Source organism: Tiliqua scincoides, chromosome 1, assembly GCF_035046505.1.
Source record: "Tiliqua scincoides isolate rTilSci1 chromosome 1, rTilSci1.hap2, whole genome shotgun sequence".
Lineage (NCBI taxonomy): Eukaryota > Metazoa > Chordata > Lepidosauria > Squamata > Scincidae > Tiliqua > Tiliqua scincoides.
In genome coordinates, this window is record NC_089821.1 from 203,893,741 (window position 1) to 203,912,192 (window position 18,452).

Consider the following 18,452-nt stretch of genomic DNA (forward strand, 5'->3'; position numbering starts at 1 on the left):
ACCTCTGGGAGTGCCACCCAACTGCAGGATGCAGCACATGTCCCATTGGCACCGCTATGCCAGTGCTGGAAAGCACTGACATAAGGGGTTAGGATTGAACCCATAGACTCGTATAGACTCAAGTCCTGGCTCTAGTGTGTGTGTGCTTGCTTATTTACTCCCCCCGTCTGTTCTGTATTGCCCTGAAAGATCATGTGGGTGATTGATCTCTCAGACTGACGGCAGCAGCAAATGTGGTGGGAGGAGGGTACCAGGAGGCAGGGCTGGGGGGTCGAGGGGAGGAAGGCTTAAATGAGGTTTTTTGGCTCAAGGACTTTACTCATTTGTTGAAATGACTTGGGACTCTATTCAAAATGACTCGATTTCTGATGAGTCGAGTTGTGATGGTGTGTGTGCAGTGCCTCATGACTTGACTCATGGGGTTGCTGACTTGAGACTCGATTTAAGACTCGGCACTATGACTCGGGCACATCTCTACTATAGACCCCCCCCCTTTCAAAGTCCCTTGTCTCTCTGCCCTTTGTTTAGCCAGCTTATGTCCCTGATTTTACAGAAGGGTGATCGTGTGCAAGAAGGATTGCCACAGCCCACTGTGCAGTGATGGGGGAGAGAAAACACCGATCCTTTTTTAAAGAAGCAAAATCCTACAATTCACATTGACTGCTCCAAATGCAGGGAATTCCAGCTCAGTCTTCTAGACCTCCCCTGGCCATGGTCTGGTGGATGGTTGTGACCAATAGATTGATGAGTGGAATAAAACCCAGTAGTGTGATGTTTTCTTCCTGGTTCTTTATTCTAACTGAGCTAGATATCAGTCAAACTGGTGCTGTCAATCCATATCCCAAATTAAACTTTTCCTGTGGATATGCAGTTTACTGAGTTCATAATTGTGGTCTGCACCAACCTACTCCATATTAGGAACTCTAGGGTGGTTCTTTCATCACAGCATGATACCCAAGAATGCTGGGAATTTTAATGAAATATCAGCATCCCAGGATTTATTCCCAATAACATAAGAAAAGTCCTGCAGGATCAGGCCAAAGGCCCATCTATTCCTGTATCTCATAGTGGGACCCACTAGATGCCTCATGGAGCACTGAAGACAAGATATCCTGTTGCCACTTCCTTACATCTGGCATTCAGAAATAGACTACCTATAAAACTTGCATGTCACATATACTCATCATGGCTTGTAACCTGTGATGGACCTTTCCTCCATAAATCTGTCCAAATTTTCCTTTTGCCTATTCCAGCTCTCTTGCTACCCATCTTTAGTGGATGTCCCCTGGTTCTGATGTTGTGTGAGAGGGAAAAGAACATTCCTCTGTCCACTCTATCCATCCCATGTAAAATTTTATATGTCTCAATCATATCTCTCCTCAGGTGCCCTTTCTAGACTGGAGAGCCCCAAATACGATAGGTTTTCCTTATAAGGAAGGTGCCCCAGCCCAAGTAATCATTTTGGTTGCTCTCTTCTGCACCTTTTCCAGTTCCACTATATCCTTGTCTACCAGAACTGAACACAATACTCTAGATATGGCCTTACAATCAATATGTACAATGGCAGTATAATATTGGCGGTTTTATTCTCAATCTCTTTTTAAATTATCCTAAGCAAGGAATTGGTCTTCTTCACTGCTGCCACTTCTTCACTGCTTCATTCAAGCTTAGAACCAGCATGAATATATGTGAAATTTTGATTTCTTGCCCCAATGTGCCCCAAAGATTTCTTGCTCTTTCTTACATTACCATTTTGCTACCCATTACCCCAGTTTAGAGAAATCCTTTTGGAGGTCTTAACAATCCTTTTCAGACTTCACCACCAAAAAGGTTTAGTGTCATCTGCAAACCTGGCTGCTTTGCTGCTTATCCTCAACTCCAGGTCAAGAAAGCCTTTAAAGGACTGTAGCCTCAATTTGAGGCAAGCCAACCTTGAGTCTTCTATATGTCTAACATAATGGAAACTAAGGGCCCAATCCTATCCAACTTTCCAGTACTGATGCAGTCATGCCAACAGGGCAGGTGTTGCATCCTGCAGTGGGAGGGGCAGTCGCAGAGGCTTCCTCAAGGTAAGGGAATGTTTGTTCCCTTACTTTGGGGCTGGATTGCAGTTGCATTGGCACTGCGAGGTTAGATAGGATTGGGCTCTAAATTTATTCAACAGCATCAGCCTATATTTTTACATTTTAATATATGCATAAAAGCTAAACATACTGACATCCAGAAAGTTTTTCTGTCTTGACTGCATTCCTTTTGGAACCATGAGAGTGTTGAACCGTAATGGCTTGATAGCTATCCGTGTAAGAAAGCAAAGAACCCTCCAGTTGAAATGAAGTACTGGTAAATGTTATACCTTAAATCAGTGGTTCCCAAACTGTGAGCTGCAGCTCCCCAGGAAGCTGCAGAAACCAGCCAGGGGATGAGTGGAATCATTGCAAAATACTCACCAGCCTATACATTGTATAGGATTGTAGCTCTAATGGGGAGCTACGGCCAATGGGTTCAGCAGGTCAAGAGAGCTGCCAGTCGAAAATGTTTGGGAACCACTGCCTTAAACCCTTGTTTTTCTATTTTTATTTCAATGCATTATTGTATGGGTGAACTACTGTCACACAGTTTCTTACTGTTATTAAAAAAACAACAGCTTTAAGAATGTCCTCAGTAACTCCAACACGGGCACTGGGGCTGTGAAAAAAAACAAGCCCCATGTGCCCTAGCTAGTGGAATTATACTTTTGGTTGCACTGCTTCTATGTAAAAATTCTATTGTCATTATTTCAGTGGTAGATTTTTGGTGGCTTTCAGTGGCTGGCTTTGTCAGTGACTGGCATTGCGTTTTGTTCAACCTTATTTCACATACCAGCTGTGATTTTTAGCAGTTTATATGGGCTCATTTAAAGTGAAATTCAGCTCTGTGAAGACAGTTGCCATAAGGCACAGACACCACTTAATTCCCACTTAGGTTCTCAAAATAACTCATAGGGGAGTATGTTCTCTCGTCTGTGTGCCAGTTAAACTTGCATTGGCTAATAGATGTTGAATGTGTGCTTTAAAGCAGGAATAATGTACCCTTCACTGCACAAAGCTGTGACACCTCTGTATAAATCCACTGACAATCCAATCTTTTTTAAGATGGGGGAGAGGGGGAGAGAGAGAGAGATAATCTGGCTCTGCTGAATTCTTTGCAGTTCTCACAATTCTGGGGCTGATAGAATGGTACTCTCGAAGCTATCGCATCTGTTAAGAGAAGACCTCGTTTCAGCTATCAGTTTGCTATTGTAGTATGTAGTTTCTCTTATAAGGAAGCAGTGATAGTGATGAAGATATGAGGGTTTTGAAATTATTATTGTTATTTTTTGTAAATGTGACTGCACAGAAGAATTGTTTGATCTTCTTTCTCTTCACAGACACTATAAACCCGAAAATGTTTTCTTAATACATTAATCTGATCTAGTGGCTAGTGTTCATTGTGTGATCATTTAGCAGTTTTGCAAATAGGTTAGATACTCTGTTTCATTTCTCACCTTCACTTGCCATATTGCAAGTGCACGCCTGTGCAAAGATAACTATTGGAGCAGCCATTTTCGACCACTGTGCCATGGCACACTGGTGTGCCGCGAGTGGTCCACAGGTGTGCCACAGGAACTTGGGGGGAGATTATTTATTAGTAGGGTCAATGGGGAAGTGAGCCACCAATTGGCAGCATGGTGTGGCTTGTCAATTGTCAGAAACCTGATGGTGTGCCTTGACAATTTTGGGCCTTGTCCGTGTGCCATGAGATGACAAAGGTTGAAAACGGCTATATTGGAGTATCAGATGACTAGGGCAGATCTATATAGCTCCTCCTCATTTGCATTCCAGATTTTAAAAAGTCTTCTTACTAAGCTTCTTGATAGTGACATTTTATGCAAATACTATAGGGATGGCATAAAAACATAAGAGACCTGCTGGCCCAGCATCCTTTCACCCCTCCCCCATCCACAGTTAGATGCCTCTGAAAGCCCACAAGCAGGAAACACACACACTCTTGTTCCCTGTGACTCACACTCAGAGGCATATGAAAGGAGCAGCCCTGACAGTCTCGGGATGTGGAATGAGGTACTATCACCAGTCTAGTTCTTCACTGAGTGTTTTCCTTTTTTGTAAAGTTGGTCTAGGGCCACCTCCTAGAGAAGAAGACAAAGAGGCTTCCTCTTGTGTGGTACTGAAAAGCTGGTGGTTTATCATGTATGCTGGTGGTACTGCACAGAAGAGTGTAGAATCAGGATAACTGCAGTCATTAAAAAGAATCTCAAACCTTAGTTCAGTTTTTAAAATGAAAGTTGCATGTTAGCATTCAAGCAGCTGCTACAAATGCATAAAGCACTGGCATTTCTTGTTTGAGAAGAAAGATGTAAATGGCCTTAATATTAATAAAATTGATGCATGAGTTGAAAGCAAACGCCCTTCAAATACAGATTTTAGCGTAAATAGATAATTAAGAAGGAAATTTATGAAGCACTGATCCTCACCACTGGTAAACATGTTGAATTTCAAAATAATGTCACTGCCGGTAAACTCTTTTGTTGTGTCAAAGCAAACTTTAATTGCTTCATTTGCACTCGGGGAAAACATTGCACTCCTGCTATGGTTTTGATTTATCTTTGTTAAAAGACTGCGTGAAAATCATACCAGGAGGTCAATTCATGTTTCAGTTCCACCACCATAAAAGATTAATGTTTTTATTTTCAGTCATTATTGGTCCTTGAATGCCGGTAATTAACCTTGCTAGTTCTCCTTGTCATTTATGGCATAAAGCAACTGGACGCACTATAGTCCTCATCTTGCAATGACTTGCAGCTGACCTGCATGTTCAGAGGCATTGCATAATACAACTTTACTAAGTCTGTACCATTTCAGAATATGGGAAGGGTGTGTGTGTTGAAGAACAAATTATCTTCTGTGTCAGAAACCCCCTTTGCTGGATCCAGGGCTTGCCCAAGACCTCTTAAGGCGGCATACCAAATACTGTTCTCCCTTACCTGACGATTTGCTAGCCTCTTCTCCTTCCACTGCCTAATGTTCTAGCTCATCCTTTTCCTCCCCTGCACATTTCTTCTTCCTCTTTGTCTCCCCCCTCTTTTTTCCAATCCATGAAGTGTACAGAGGAGATGTAGTGAAGGCAAGTAGGCAGACAGAGATGGGTGAAACCCCCCCACCAATCTGCTACTTTATGTGACTGCTTCAGTTGGACTCATGGTTGGCTTGGCTGTGGTTGGAGCCAAAGAACGATGTGCAGAAGAAAAATAGATACTAGCGCTGTTTCACATACACTTGTGCAAGAGTTCGCACAGTGCTATGGAAAAATAGAATCTATCAGTTCTCATGATTTTACTTGTGCAACATGTTTCACATGTTCTTGAACTCTTGCACAAGTAGAAGAGCATGTTTGGGTTTAGTTTCACTTTTTTGTGCATCATTCTAGCATAAGGTGTAAAGCAGTACTTCTGATGCCTACTGTTTGCAGAATGGTGCCTTTTGATCCAGCCTCCTATACTGTAGAAAACTAGTGTGTGAAAAAGGGGGGTTCTTTCCTAACCTTCTTTCTGACATGGTACTTTCCCATGTAATTATATTTTTTGTAATTTTTTTCTTCAAAGTATGGCAGCTTTAGTGATTTTCAACCTTTTGAATCTTATAATACACTGACAAGGTGTAAAAATTGTCAAGGCACACTATCAGTTTTCTGACAATTGAAAAGGCACACCATGTTGATGGCATGGGGAATCACATCTCGCAATGGATTTATTAATAAATGACATTCCCCCAAACTCCTGCAACACACTTGTAGACCATTCACGGCACACTGGTTGAAAATCGCTGTTTAGTTTTGTGTAATTGGTTTTGTGAGCTATGGTCTCTTGGGAAAGGCTATAGAATTAACATTGTTGACACAAAAGATGTGAAGTGAGTTCCTGCGATTTCCATTTAAAAGGATTTTAGGTAACAGACTTGAGGCCCTTTGCTTGACACTACAAAAGACACTGTCAGTCTGGTAGATGATACTAGGCTAGATGAAATGCAAAACAGTACAAATAATAAAATGGGGAACCAAGTTCTACAAATACCTTTTTTATGGATGCATCAGAGGCACAAGGTTCTTCCTACCTTCATAGTTTTTGGTGAACCACAAGCACTTTGAACTGGTACAGTGAGAAAAGTTGTCTTGGATTCTTCTGCTTTGTGGGTTTTAGGAGGTCTGGGTGGTGGAGTTGTGGCTTGACTTTCATATCTTCTCATCATACAATACTGTTCCTCTGTAATCTCTTCCACTATAGACTTGGTTGGAAAACACACAATTTCTTCTACATGTTTTCTTACTAACTGGAAGGACATATTTAAACGATGCACAGGAACTTCCCATACTTCTGTAGGGTTGTTTAGACTGCTGATTAATAAGAAAGCATCTGTGATTTCTTCTTCAAGTTGCAGGCATGGTATATCAACCAAGATATCATCCTGGATGGAAAGATCTCTTTTGGAGACTTTAACATTAAATGGAAGATGGAAGTCTTTGCAAAGCTCTGAAATTTCATATTGATTGTGATCGTGGACAATTTCTACAAAGCCTCCTTCCATACACATTGGAAGAAGTACATTCTTGTATGTTTTGTCTAGCAATAGGATTTTTTCACAGACCAAAACGTTCTCTACTTCCTTCTTTCCTTGGTCTACAACTTCACTTGTATTGCGCTGAGAAATTAGAAACTGGTCTCCAATAGAAACAGAACATAGGTTTTCCTGAGGAGAAACAAAGGCTTTGGTAGCTGTAACATGAAGCTGCTCCTTCACACTCCTTGCTATTTCTAGGTCATAGGCAGTTGGAAATTCCCGGGGTTGCCTTTTGAATTTCCCTTTGTAGTTGGCAGGAATTAAAAAGTGTCTCTTATAGAAAGCTTTCTTGATCTCAGATGCTAAGATTCTTGTTGCCCGATGCTTTTTGTAAATGATGACTTCTCTTCCAGGACACAATAAATTATATGATTGCTTGTTTCCAGTGGACTCTTCGATTACTGCAACAACCATGGGAAATTCATTGCTTGTCTTTTTTAATATATCTTCCATTGATAAAGGCTGAAGGAAACTGTTAATATTGTAGCTGCCAGTTACATCTTTCACTTCAACATCTAAATCAGAATGGAAGTGAACAATTTCTTTTTGAACTGAAAAGGAAAATAAAACACATTTCAAATCAGTTGGTAATGATGTCAGATATAGCCCTGACATAACACTCTAAAGGTATAACACTCTAAAGGTTTATTTAAAAATGCAGATGTGTTCCACACATGTGGCTGCTGTACTGAGAACTGTTGAAATGATTATCTACTAAATAATTTGTCTTACCATTACAGTAAGATTTTTTTCAACATTTATATTTGAATACTGCTATGCTATGCACTATAGCTTGAGCTGTCCAGGTAAATGATACTTTAGAGCATAGGTAGGCAAGCTACAGCTTGTGGGCCAGATCCATCCCACCACCCAAAATCACCCAAAAAAATTGTACCAAAAAGATATATCCACCCCCACCTGCAGTGGTCCTAAAAAAGAATTCAAGTTTGTAATTCTGTCACTGTAAGGCTTACAATGTAAGCAGACCAAGGGCAGAAGTTTCTTTTGAGCATAATTCTTTGTCTGGGCATGCATCTCTCCATGCTGTGCCCATCTCTCTTTTTTCTTTTTCTTAATTCTCCAGCCTAATCTGGAGGTTCATGCATGCATATTAAACATGCATGTGTTCTTACTTCTTACTATTGACAGACTTGGTGCCTGGCCCCTATGTGGAAGAAGATTGACAACGCCTGCTTTAGAATGTTCAAAGCAATTCCCATGTAGTACTTCAGTGATCTTTCCAACAACGTGTAAGGTAAGTCAGTATTGGTTTGTACTGTTGCAGGTGGCAAAACAATGAGAGATAACAACTTGATCTTTGGAAGAGAAAGCAGAACTTGTATCATACTCCTTGCACATCAATAAGATTACACCTGTCTGTAAATCCAATCTCTAAGTACTATGATCGTTCTAGTTCTGTGCACTTGTGCTCTTAAGAGTTCTGTGCATGTGAAGTCTTCCTGGTGGTACGCCCAGCTTAACCTGCCCCTGTAGGTGAAACACTGGGGAAGGGAGGGCAGGTGGTGTGTGCTTCATCAGTGCATTACCAGCAGGGGTGGTACTGGTGGGAAGGCCTTGTGAACAGGAATGCATGGAGGCATAATGACTTATAGGACTTGACATATGCAAAGTTGAACAGTTTACTGTTCTGTTATATTTTTATCCCCCTTCATTACATGGTTCAGGTTACCTGTGAGGTGAGATGGTGAGTGGCCTGAACTTGCCCAATAAGCTTTATAGTAGAATGGGGATTTGAACGCAAATCTTCCTAGTCCCAGACCACCCATTTGTTCACTATACACACTGGTTTTCCATTGTGAACAAACCAGTACTTTCTGTGAACTATGCAGGGAATAATGCACTTGTATCTATGTTAAGAAAAATAAGTGTGCATTGCTACAGTATATATCAGCTAAAAATTGGTTATTCCCTCTTAACTGTGGGTATTTTATTTACAATAGATATATGCCATGTCTCATCCTTATATTGTTTTCATACTTCTGAATAGTGCTTCAAAGAAAACATTAGAATTCATTTTTCACAGTTCACAAAGCAAATACCCTGTTGTATGAAAGTAGCTGGCTTCTAAACAGAATGTTGCGGGTTGTTTTGAAAATATTCACTGCCATTTATATACTGAATGCACAGTGAAACACATGGATATGATTGGAAATAGAAAGGCTGGCGAAGCGTACATTGGGTATGGTGCTGTAGTATAACATTCTTCATTTATCTGACAGCTTCCTGAAACTTGATTTTAAAACCTGAGCCCTGCTATTCAACTTGGCTAGAAGTCTGAACAATCTTAGATTGGACTTGCATGTTACATTAGATGCATGGATACCATTGAAAATGGCAGAAGTGTTTAAGTACGTGCTTTTCTTTCACAATGCCTAGGTCAGGGCTGACCCAAGAACTCCTATGCCTAGAGTTGAGTGATAGATTTACCTTTAACCCAGCAAGTGTCAGCCACCATCTCCTTGGTTCAAAAGGGAAGAAAGGAACAGAGCAAAAGAGGAAAGAGAAGTATGATGCTCAGGCCCGCCACTTTTATCTCTTCTACACTCCCGTTCCATTTCTTTCTACCTTTCTGAATTCAGGAAAGAGGAAAAGATGTAGGGGATACCCGCACTAGTCTGCTGCCTAAAGAGACTGCCTCCAATGGCCTTATGGATGAGATGGCCCTGTCTAGTCAAGGTACGATTGTCCAGAGTTGTTTTTATGTAGCACTGTCTGGCTAAATGGTGCTTTATGCAGAGTAAAAAATCATCCCTATCCCAAAGGCTCTCAATCTAAAAAGGATAACAAGGGAAACAAAAATTGGGGAGGGAAGTAGATGTAGTGAAAAGCAGGAAAGAATACCTTGTTATCATGCCTCACTATCCTCAGGGGTTCTGTTCTAGAACCCTTAATGGATTTTAAAAAATCAATGGATACCAAATCAGTGGAAAAATAGCTTTAAAGACCCACTTCCAGGTTCCTTGCTCTTCTGTTGTAGCCCCAGAATGCATTGGTGTAGACATTATACTGCATTCGGTCACAAGATGGGGTGAATAATGGAATAAAATGGAATGAAATTATAATTATTTTACAGTGTGAAGGTGGGAAATTGAATTTTGGTGCTTTTTCCCTTGTTACATGGCACTTAAAGGTGGACCCTGCTATCAGTGGTAAGTCAAATCAGTGGATACCAAATCAGTATATACTGAAGTTCAATCTGTGTGTGATTATATACTACAGTTACAGTGTAGTTGGAAGACTAGGGGCTTGCATCAAAGATTTCACTAACAAGGTTGTTTTTGGGGAGGAATTTAAAGAATATAAGGGAGGTGGCATCATATAGGCTTTCTGGGAGCTATTCTATACAAGAGAGAAAATGCAGAGGAACTGAATGCAACTGGACACCCCTGGATGTCCTGGGTGCCATGTTATTATGAATTGTTCCTTCCCCCTGCACATGCATCAGCCATTGGTGTAGTGTCAAGATGGGAAAATATGCAGTCCTATGATCTCAGGATAGCCTATGTGTTACAAGACATAGGGGGAGTTACATGCTGCTCCATTTTCAGCAACACTCTTCTGATTAACATAACCTGCAGTTTTAGCCTAAGAAGTACAGAGGCACAATGTAGTAATTCAAACAGTTTAAAAACCTGATGTTTTATTACATGTAAACACCTTTAAGAGATGAGCTTAGAATGACATTTTCAGATACTTGGTCACCATGTTTCCAAGGATTCTTTTCATACCTGTACTTTTTTTATTCTATATATATCTCCTTACAACTTGACAACTATTGCCTGTGTTTCTGTGGGAAAGCAAATCTCAAACTTTGAGAATTATGGCTCTAGCAGCTTTTCCTTCTAACCTCACAGTTAACATGTAAGAATAGAAAAGGGCAGGAGAAGGTGGGGAAAAAGTAATACAAAAGGAAGAGAAATGGCATAAAAGGACTAGCAACAGAGAGAATGTGGAGAGCCCCTTTGTGAGACCAAAAGAATGTCACTTGAGATCCCTAGAACGCCTCAATTTTTTTCTAAATCCTACCTGTATCAACTTCAGACTTCATATAAATGATGTTTAAAAATAGATGTGCTTCTATTATGTTCACAAAGCATTTGTACCTCTTTGGTGAAGAAAAAAAGAAACATTTTCACTTTATTGTTTCTTTTTTAAAAATATACTTAACATTTAATTATAATAAACCATATGATTGTCATTTCTTGGAATTGTCTTAGGCTTATTAGGCTGCCTGACATTTAATTTTCTGTACAGAGGGAGTTTTTTCTTTTCTTAATGGAGGATATTTTAGTCATGCAAGTCCCCATCTGCAGCCTGAAGTAGTACAGTTTAAAAGTACGCTGACCACTTCATCTGCTCTGTGTGCACAAACTAAGGGTAAAACTAGATGGACAAGTAAATGTATGTGTTTATTTTTAACCAGTAGTGAGAGGGGATGGGCGCTGGAGAAAAGGTCCTGACAGGAGGGATTTGAACAGTCTTTTAACAGGACAGATTTGTAACAGTTCCTTGTCTGTTTGCATCTTCCCCAAGACTCTTCATAGGTCTTTTAAATTAAAAAAAAATCCTATTGAAGTATTTTTGGATTATTTTCCAGAGTCCTCCCCCCTATTGCTATTGGTTAACAAGAAAAAATTAAGATCAAATGCATGTATTTACATCCTCATCTGGTTCGACCTTAATATCTTTGAAAGTAGCCTCAAGCCTTTCAAAATTTAAGAGGTAGCTAACCAGTGTTTTCCTTTTGCTCACATGAACAAATGGAGCTCTCTTATATTTACATTCTTGGTCCACTTAGACTGGTTTTGTCTACCCTGATTGGCACCTGCTGTCCTGGATCTCAGGCAGAGTCCTCCCTATTACTTACTACCTGACCCTTTTAGCTGGATATGCCAGGGCTTTAACCTGGCACCTTCTGTGTGCAAGTCATATATTCTGCTGCTGAGTTATGGGCCCTCCCTGATGGTGCAGCTTTGCTAGCACGAGCATTGAATTGTACCTCCAGAGTAAACACAGTATTTTAACCTTGTGAAGCACTAGAATCTGCGTTCCTTTTCTCCTCTTCTGAAAAGTAACACCATGTTGCATGGAGGGAGAATAATACACATCTTGAAATTCTGATATGTAACAGAGCAACTAGAAAACCTGTAATAGATTTTAGTATAAAATGTATGAGATCGGTTTTCTATGGGACTGAAAATTCTGATGTTGAGACTTCTCCCAGCTCTATAAATGATAACCTTGTATAGCTACAGAACACTTAAATAGGACCTGCTCAGTTCCAACAACATATGTAACAGCAGATATGTCAGTCTGCTAACTAGGCAAAGAGGTGCCTATTCACCTTAGCATAGTATCTTTCTGGGGGCTGTTTACTGTACCTTTTGCCTTTAAAAAAAAAAAAAAAAAGATTGTGAGCCATTTGGGAGAGGGAATCACCTTATCATGTTTTGCTATAAGCTGTTACATGAACATTTTTCACTCAATAATCTGTAATTTGTATCAGGTTTAAGAATGTTGCTAATTAGGTTTTGGTACTTTGTTATTAATATTTACTTACATTTCATCACAGCTTGAACTTCATATACCGGAAATAGAGTAACACAATGCTCAAAATCTAAAGGAAACAAGTCCTCAGTAGTGCAAACATTAGTGAATATCACACTTCGCTTTCTTCCCTTTGCGATTTTCCATTCAGCAATCTCTTTCAGGGTATAAGTATAGTCATCTTGCCATTCGTAGAAGGCACCTTCTTGTGAGAGTGGCAAAGCAATGGCACAACTTTGGTCATTCCTTGTTACTCCAGCATTTACAATTATTATCCCATTCTCTTCTTCCACAGATCTGAATGTGATCTTCTCACCCTGTTTAATAGTGACTTCTCCTATGTTTAGATCTTCAGAGCAGTAGAAGCAAGGATGTTGCAGTTGTGTTGATCCAATCAAAACTTTTCTCACAATTTCTTCAGTGCTAGTAAATGGAGTTTTGTCAGTGACTACGTTGCAAAGTCCTTCAAAAGAAAAATTTAAATTGTGAAATATGTCTTGAAATGTATGTAGCATTAAAGGTACACAGTTTTTTTTTGTTTGTTATTTGTACAGGTCCAACCTTGTTATACATGGATTTAACTCAACACAAATGGCCGCTGCAAATGTGCTGATTCCTGGAGAAGTGGAAAAATGCATCCCTTTAAAACTACAGTTTAAAAAACTACTTTTCTTACTGTTGTAGAGAGACAGTCATGCAAAGCAATCACTCCATTCTTCAGCTGAGTCAGGCAAAGGCAGGGGGTTCTCTGCATTTCTAATTGCTGACTGCGTCTCTATAACAGTAAGAAAAGCTGTTGTTAAACCACAATTGAGAAGAGATGTACTTTTTATTTTTTAAGACTGCTTTTATTTAACACGTTTTATGGTATCAGCAAGGAGTCCCAGAATCTAACCCCTGGGGATGTTGAGGCACAACCTTATTCCATTAGGAGTAGTGGAGGGGCAAGAAACCTGGAAGTGGGTCTTCAAATCTATTTTTCCGCAGTTGTTTTTTAATCCACTGATTTCTTTTTTTATCCACTAGGGGTTCTGGAATGGAACCCCAGTGAATGAGGGATGACCTGTACTTCATTGGTACCCAGTCTGGTAATGATTTAAAAGCAAATGCATTCAGAATATATCTTTAAAAATAAGAGTCAAAATGCTAGGAAAATTATCTCTTGTAGATGTTTTCTTTTTAATCTTTTAACTTGTAGATGTCTTATAGCAGCTCTATGAACGAAGGAAGTCTGCATGAAACTAGGAAAACATACAATATTAAATAATAAAACTATCTCTATGTAAAAGTTCTCCCATACTATTCTGTATTTCCTCTTATACAGAAGTATGTGTGTCATGTGAGCATGTTTCTTTTATAGAATGAGAGAATTTGATTTACTACTGAATTGTTACATATTTGCTTGTAATCTTGGCTCTGTGTGCAGGCACACGTTCATGCATAGCAGTAATCTTGCTTTCTGTCCTGGAAGGAAATTTTTTTAAGCATGTTTGAAGAGCATCTGTCTCTAGGTGTTTGTCTAATTGCAACTGTCAAGGAGGGGGAACACAGTACAGTGTTCCTATAAAAGTTTATAGTGTGATCAGTGATAGACTATTGGCACAGAATAGTCTGGAGAGACACAGCAAAGGCAGAAGCTAGACTAGATAGGTCTAGTATTTAATACATGGCACTTGACACCATGTCAGATATACAATACGGTCCTCATGCGGAAAAGTTTGGAGATCCCTGTTATAGTAGGTATGTAGCACTGTGCTAAGTGCTCTTTGAAACGCAAGTATATACAAGCTAAAGAATCCAAGTGCTTGAAATGTCTTGTAAGGAAGAAAGCTGTACGGGATTCAGAAGTTAAATTTTACATAGGTAGCAAGAAGTATGCTTTTTCTAATGTTTTTCATATGTGCTTCATCATTCAGACTGTGGTTGCTGTGTTTGGTTGAACATCTCTCCTGTCTTTTCTCCTATAGAAATATTCATATTAACTTTTAAAAAATGGAATGTGGTTAATAGCTGGACTTTTTTTGAAGTGGTAACTACCATCCCAAAAAACTGAAAATTGTCTTTTAAGATTTGAGTTCAGTGGTATTGACTCCCCACACACACATATATTGTTTAATTTTTTTTAGTTAGAAAAGTTAATGCTCCATTACATTTTCGCCTCCTAATTTGCCTTGTGTTCTCTATCTTCAAGTCTTGGGTAACTGAAAATAATTCTTTCCCTTGTGGGGATGCTACAGTAGCTAGAGGTCCTGCTCTCCTCCCCTCCCCTTGTTTGAAAATACTTTGAGCTAGTCTTAAAAACTGTTTAAATGTAAACGTGATGGGTGACAAATGGCAGACTCAGTGGTGTTTGGTGGAAAATAGGCACTTGGCCTATTGCAGGGAGGAGAAGAAAGCTAATTACAGGTTGAGTCTCCTTATTTGCAAGGGTTCCATTCCCAGAACTCACATGGATGGCAAAAATCGCATTAAAGCAAATCTATTTAAAAAACAATGTCCCTTTGCTAGGTGATTAAAAACAGCCTTGCTGACCTTTGTGATGTAAGACAGAGTCATTAGGCAAACAGTCCATCAATCAGTCTCTCTCCAGGAGCTTAGAAAGGCTTCACTTCAAGCCAGTGACCCTTCTCTTAACTCAGAGCACTGGGAAAGAATGCAAAGTGATTATTTTTCTTTCTTGTGCTCAGGGGCAAGGGAGGGGTCACTTACCTTGGAGTGAAGCTGTTCTAAGTGCCTGGAGAGAGAATGATTGATGGATTGTCAACCAACTGCCCTCTCTCGCATTAATGAGGCTAATGTTAAATGACTTTTTTCTTTTAATTTAAAGGGCCCTTCTCATCATCTTGAGATAAAACCACCTGTGAAAAATCCGTAGATATTTAGGTTATACCTGTAGTTTCCTCCACCTTGAGAAGGAGAAAACTTGTACTACAATTCACAAGTACAGTATTGTTTTGTTTTCAGGAGTTGCAGAATGGCAAGCAACAGTTCAAGATTATGATTTATCCTTTAAATTCATATTAATCCACCCTTAAATACACAATTTAATAATATGCACACCCTGACATAGCATGGAACAAAGGAGAAGAACATGATGAATACCCACACTTGATGGATGAGTTCTGTATTAGGCATGAGCTGTGTCTGGTTATCAAATTGTAATTACAGCTTTGAACTATTTCAACACAGGAGCTTCTGCAACTCCAATACCTGAAGGGCATTAATATTTTCGTGTTAATCTTACCCACTGGAGCTGTTATGTTGGAACAATACAGAGTGTGAAAAAAGAAAATGTTTCTTTAAGTATGTATATATTTTTTAATGATTATTTTTTTTCCTAGAGGATGATTCAATGAGATCTTTAGAGAAATGAACAGCAGGATTTAATTTAGCTGTATGATTAAGCTATAGTTTCATAGGAGTTAACTGTATAATAATATTCCTTTAATAAGATCTGTGGCTGGAACTTCAGTTTCTGAAGAATGCATGGCTACCTGCAGCTCCATTAGCCTCATATCTCTTTTTCTCCCTCCTTATAATGTAATACCACAAAACACAAATATAATATGATATTGTTGATCTTTGGCTTTCCTTGCCTTTAATCCAGTTCACTTGTTCATTGGCTTATGATATAATGTGTTTTTGTAGCATTATGCATTTTAGCTTTCAGCTGTAGCTTCATGTTCTGCCTTTTCATGTTGTTCCAGCGAAGTACCACTAATCTTTTAAGCAACTTTTTTGTACAATGATTTGGAGTGGATGGGAATGAGTTGGAGTGGGTGGGAGGGTTGTGACTAGATTTTACTTTTTATGACTTGTTCAGGTTTTTTTAATGCTGCTTTGTGCATTCTGTGGAAATGCTTTAAAAATAAATAAATAAAAGTACTGTTCACGTTTCCTATATGTAGTGTTATAAAGGTTAATATGGGACCACATTAAAGAAGAGAAAACCACTAAGTTTGCAAGCTATAATTCTGTTTACTGGTAATCTAATCGACTAGAGCAGTGGTTCTCAAACTGGTGGGTCGTGACCCACCAGTTCGTGTAACACTTCCCCCATCCCTTTAAGGGACGGGGGAAGGGGAGGGAGGCAGAGGCATAATCCCCAGGATCGTGTTGCTAAGGGGGGCAGCTGGGGTGCTTGTGCCTTACTTTGCATGATGCTGCGTTGCAGCAGGCTGCAGGAGGTGCAGGCAGCCCTGCACAGCGCTCCCCGATGCTTGAAACCTGCAAAAGAAGAGGGCGCAAAGCACTTCTGTTTTGCAGGAGGTGCTTTGCGCGCACTTCTTTAGCAGGGTTTGCATCACTTGGTGCAGGAGGCCAGCGCGTCACCCCATGCAGTGGGTGGAGCAACACACCAGGTGGTAGGCGTGGTGATGTACCATTGCCCCGCCCCATTGGTTTTTGCTTTGTACCTCTTGATAGAACAAAGATTTTTCAACGCGGTTTGTTTCATTGCATAATGCATGAAAATACGGATTGATTGATATATAACATGATGGTATTATTCTTACAAACTGTGAGTTTAGTGATTTTGGTCACTAGTGGTGTCACTCCCCCCCCCCCCGGGTGTCAACTTACTAACACCTTATTGTAGCAGTTCTCAAACTTTTAGCACCGGGACCCACTTTTTAGAATGACAGTCTGTCCAGGACCCCCTGGAAGTGATGTCATGGCCAGAAATGACATCAAGCAAATTAAAATAAATAATTATAAATTAAATTAATTATTTTTATTTTTATTTTTTATTTTATTTTTTTGCGTGGGAGGGGCAGGCTGCCTTCTGGAGCATTTGTTGAGCTCTAGTTCCATCAGATCAGGACCATACTGGTGGTTTCACATTCCCCTTTGCCTGGCCTGACCAGGAGCCAAGGCACATTTGCTTACTCGCAAGTAAACACAACTGTTTAGCTTAGTTTTGCTTTCCATAGGGTTCAATACATTCACCAGCTTGGAGGGAGAGACCTCCTTCTTGAGCATTCTTTTGGGGCTGCATTCATTGAATCAGGACCATTCTGGTATTGTTGGTTTCCTCTCAGCCTGCCCTTTCCAACGGACTAAGGCCCGTTCGCCTATTCATGAGTAAATGTGTGGTATGGCTCAGTTTCATTTTCCATAGAGTTCCATGCATTTTTTTGTTTTCCGGTTTTTTGGCAATAACTTTTCATAGAAAGGAGATATTTCACTCTGTTTTTTTATTGCATTCTGCTGGAAATTCCATATCTAACAGTATATAACATGATGGTATTATTCCTAACCACTGCGATTTTAGCTTCATCCCCCTTGTGCATCACCTGGTGCAGCCCGCACCCCCCGCACACCCCTAGCAACACCACTGCTGAGGGGAAGCACATGGCCTTCCCAGACCTCAGAACACCCTCCAGTCACAACTGGACCACAGCTCTGGTCACATTTGGTTGAGCAGGCCAGAGGGGACCAGAGGCTTGCCATGGGCTGGATAGACACTTGTTGCAGGCTGCATCTGGCCCCCAGGCCAAGGTTGGGAGATCCCTGGTATAGGTGATATTTTACATAAATATATACTTTAGGATGCTTTTGTGAAAAAATTCTTGACATTTTTTATGTCACTTGCATCTAATTGAGCAGAGTACTACATGAAGTGCCTTTATGGTAGTCAAAGGCACTTTGTGAATGAAGAAAATTGTGAATCATCCCTACAGAGAAGTACCTGGCGTTTTTTTTCTTTGCTCATGGCAGTTTCCTTATCTAAGCACAACAAACTCATTTCACTCAGTACCTGGAAAATCTAGAGGTAGCTCAACAGTAGTGGAACATGGGCTGTCGTCACTTTCACAATTACTTGCAATCAGTTTTTTCACTTTTAGTCCAACAATTTTAATAACATCTCCTGTTGACAAACAGCATTCATGGTCAAACTTTTCATGAACTGAACCTGAAGGAAAAAGTATGAAAAAAGATGTTTTACAGGTTAATAATGGTGGTTTAAAGTTCTCTTTGTTTCTTTTCCATAAAATTTTCTCCCTCATTTGCAAGTTATAAGTTTTTGGTTTTTTTTTCTGTTTAGCACAGTGGTTCCCAAACTTATCAGGGTCATGGCACACCTGCAGCCTCTTCTTCTTAGCTTAACTGGGCCGTGCCATCTTGGATCTCATGAAATCTCATAAGATCCAAGATGGCAGAGCTCAAATTTTGCAAAACTTTGTAAAGTCTAAGGTGGTAGTGTCTGGGAGAACAGGTAGGGGAGGCCACTGA

At 40.0% G+C, this 18,452-nt stretch overlaps 1 protein-coding gene across 1 annotated transcript in view; it reads right to left on the reverse strand.

Annotated features, from left to right (window-relative positions):
- Positions 1–18,452, reverse strand: part of THEMIS (thymocyte selection associated) — a gene marked incomplete at its 3' end in the record, with an annotated part of 73,076 nt that overhangs the window by 37,336 nt on the left and 17,288 nt on the right. The window contains exons 2-4 of the mRNA XM_066622738.1: positions 17,977–18,132; positions 12,232–12,681; positions 6,147–7,201 (exon numbers count right to left, since the gene is read on the reverse strand). Coding sequence (XP_066478835.1) covers positions 6,147–7,201; positions 12,232–12,681; positions 17,977–18,132 — 1,661 coding nt within the window. The remainder of the gene's footprint in view (positions 1–6,146; positions 7,202–12,231; positions 12,682–17,976; positions 18,133–18,452) is intronic.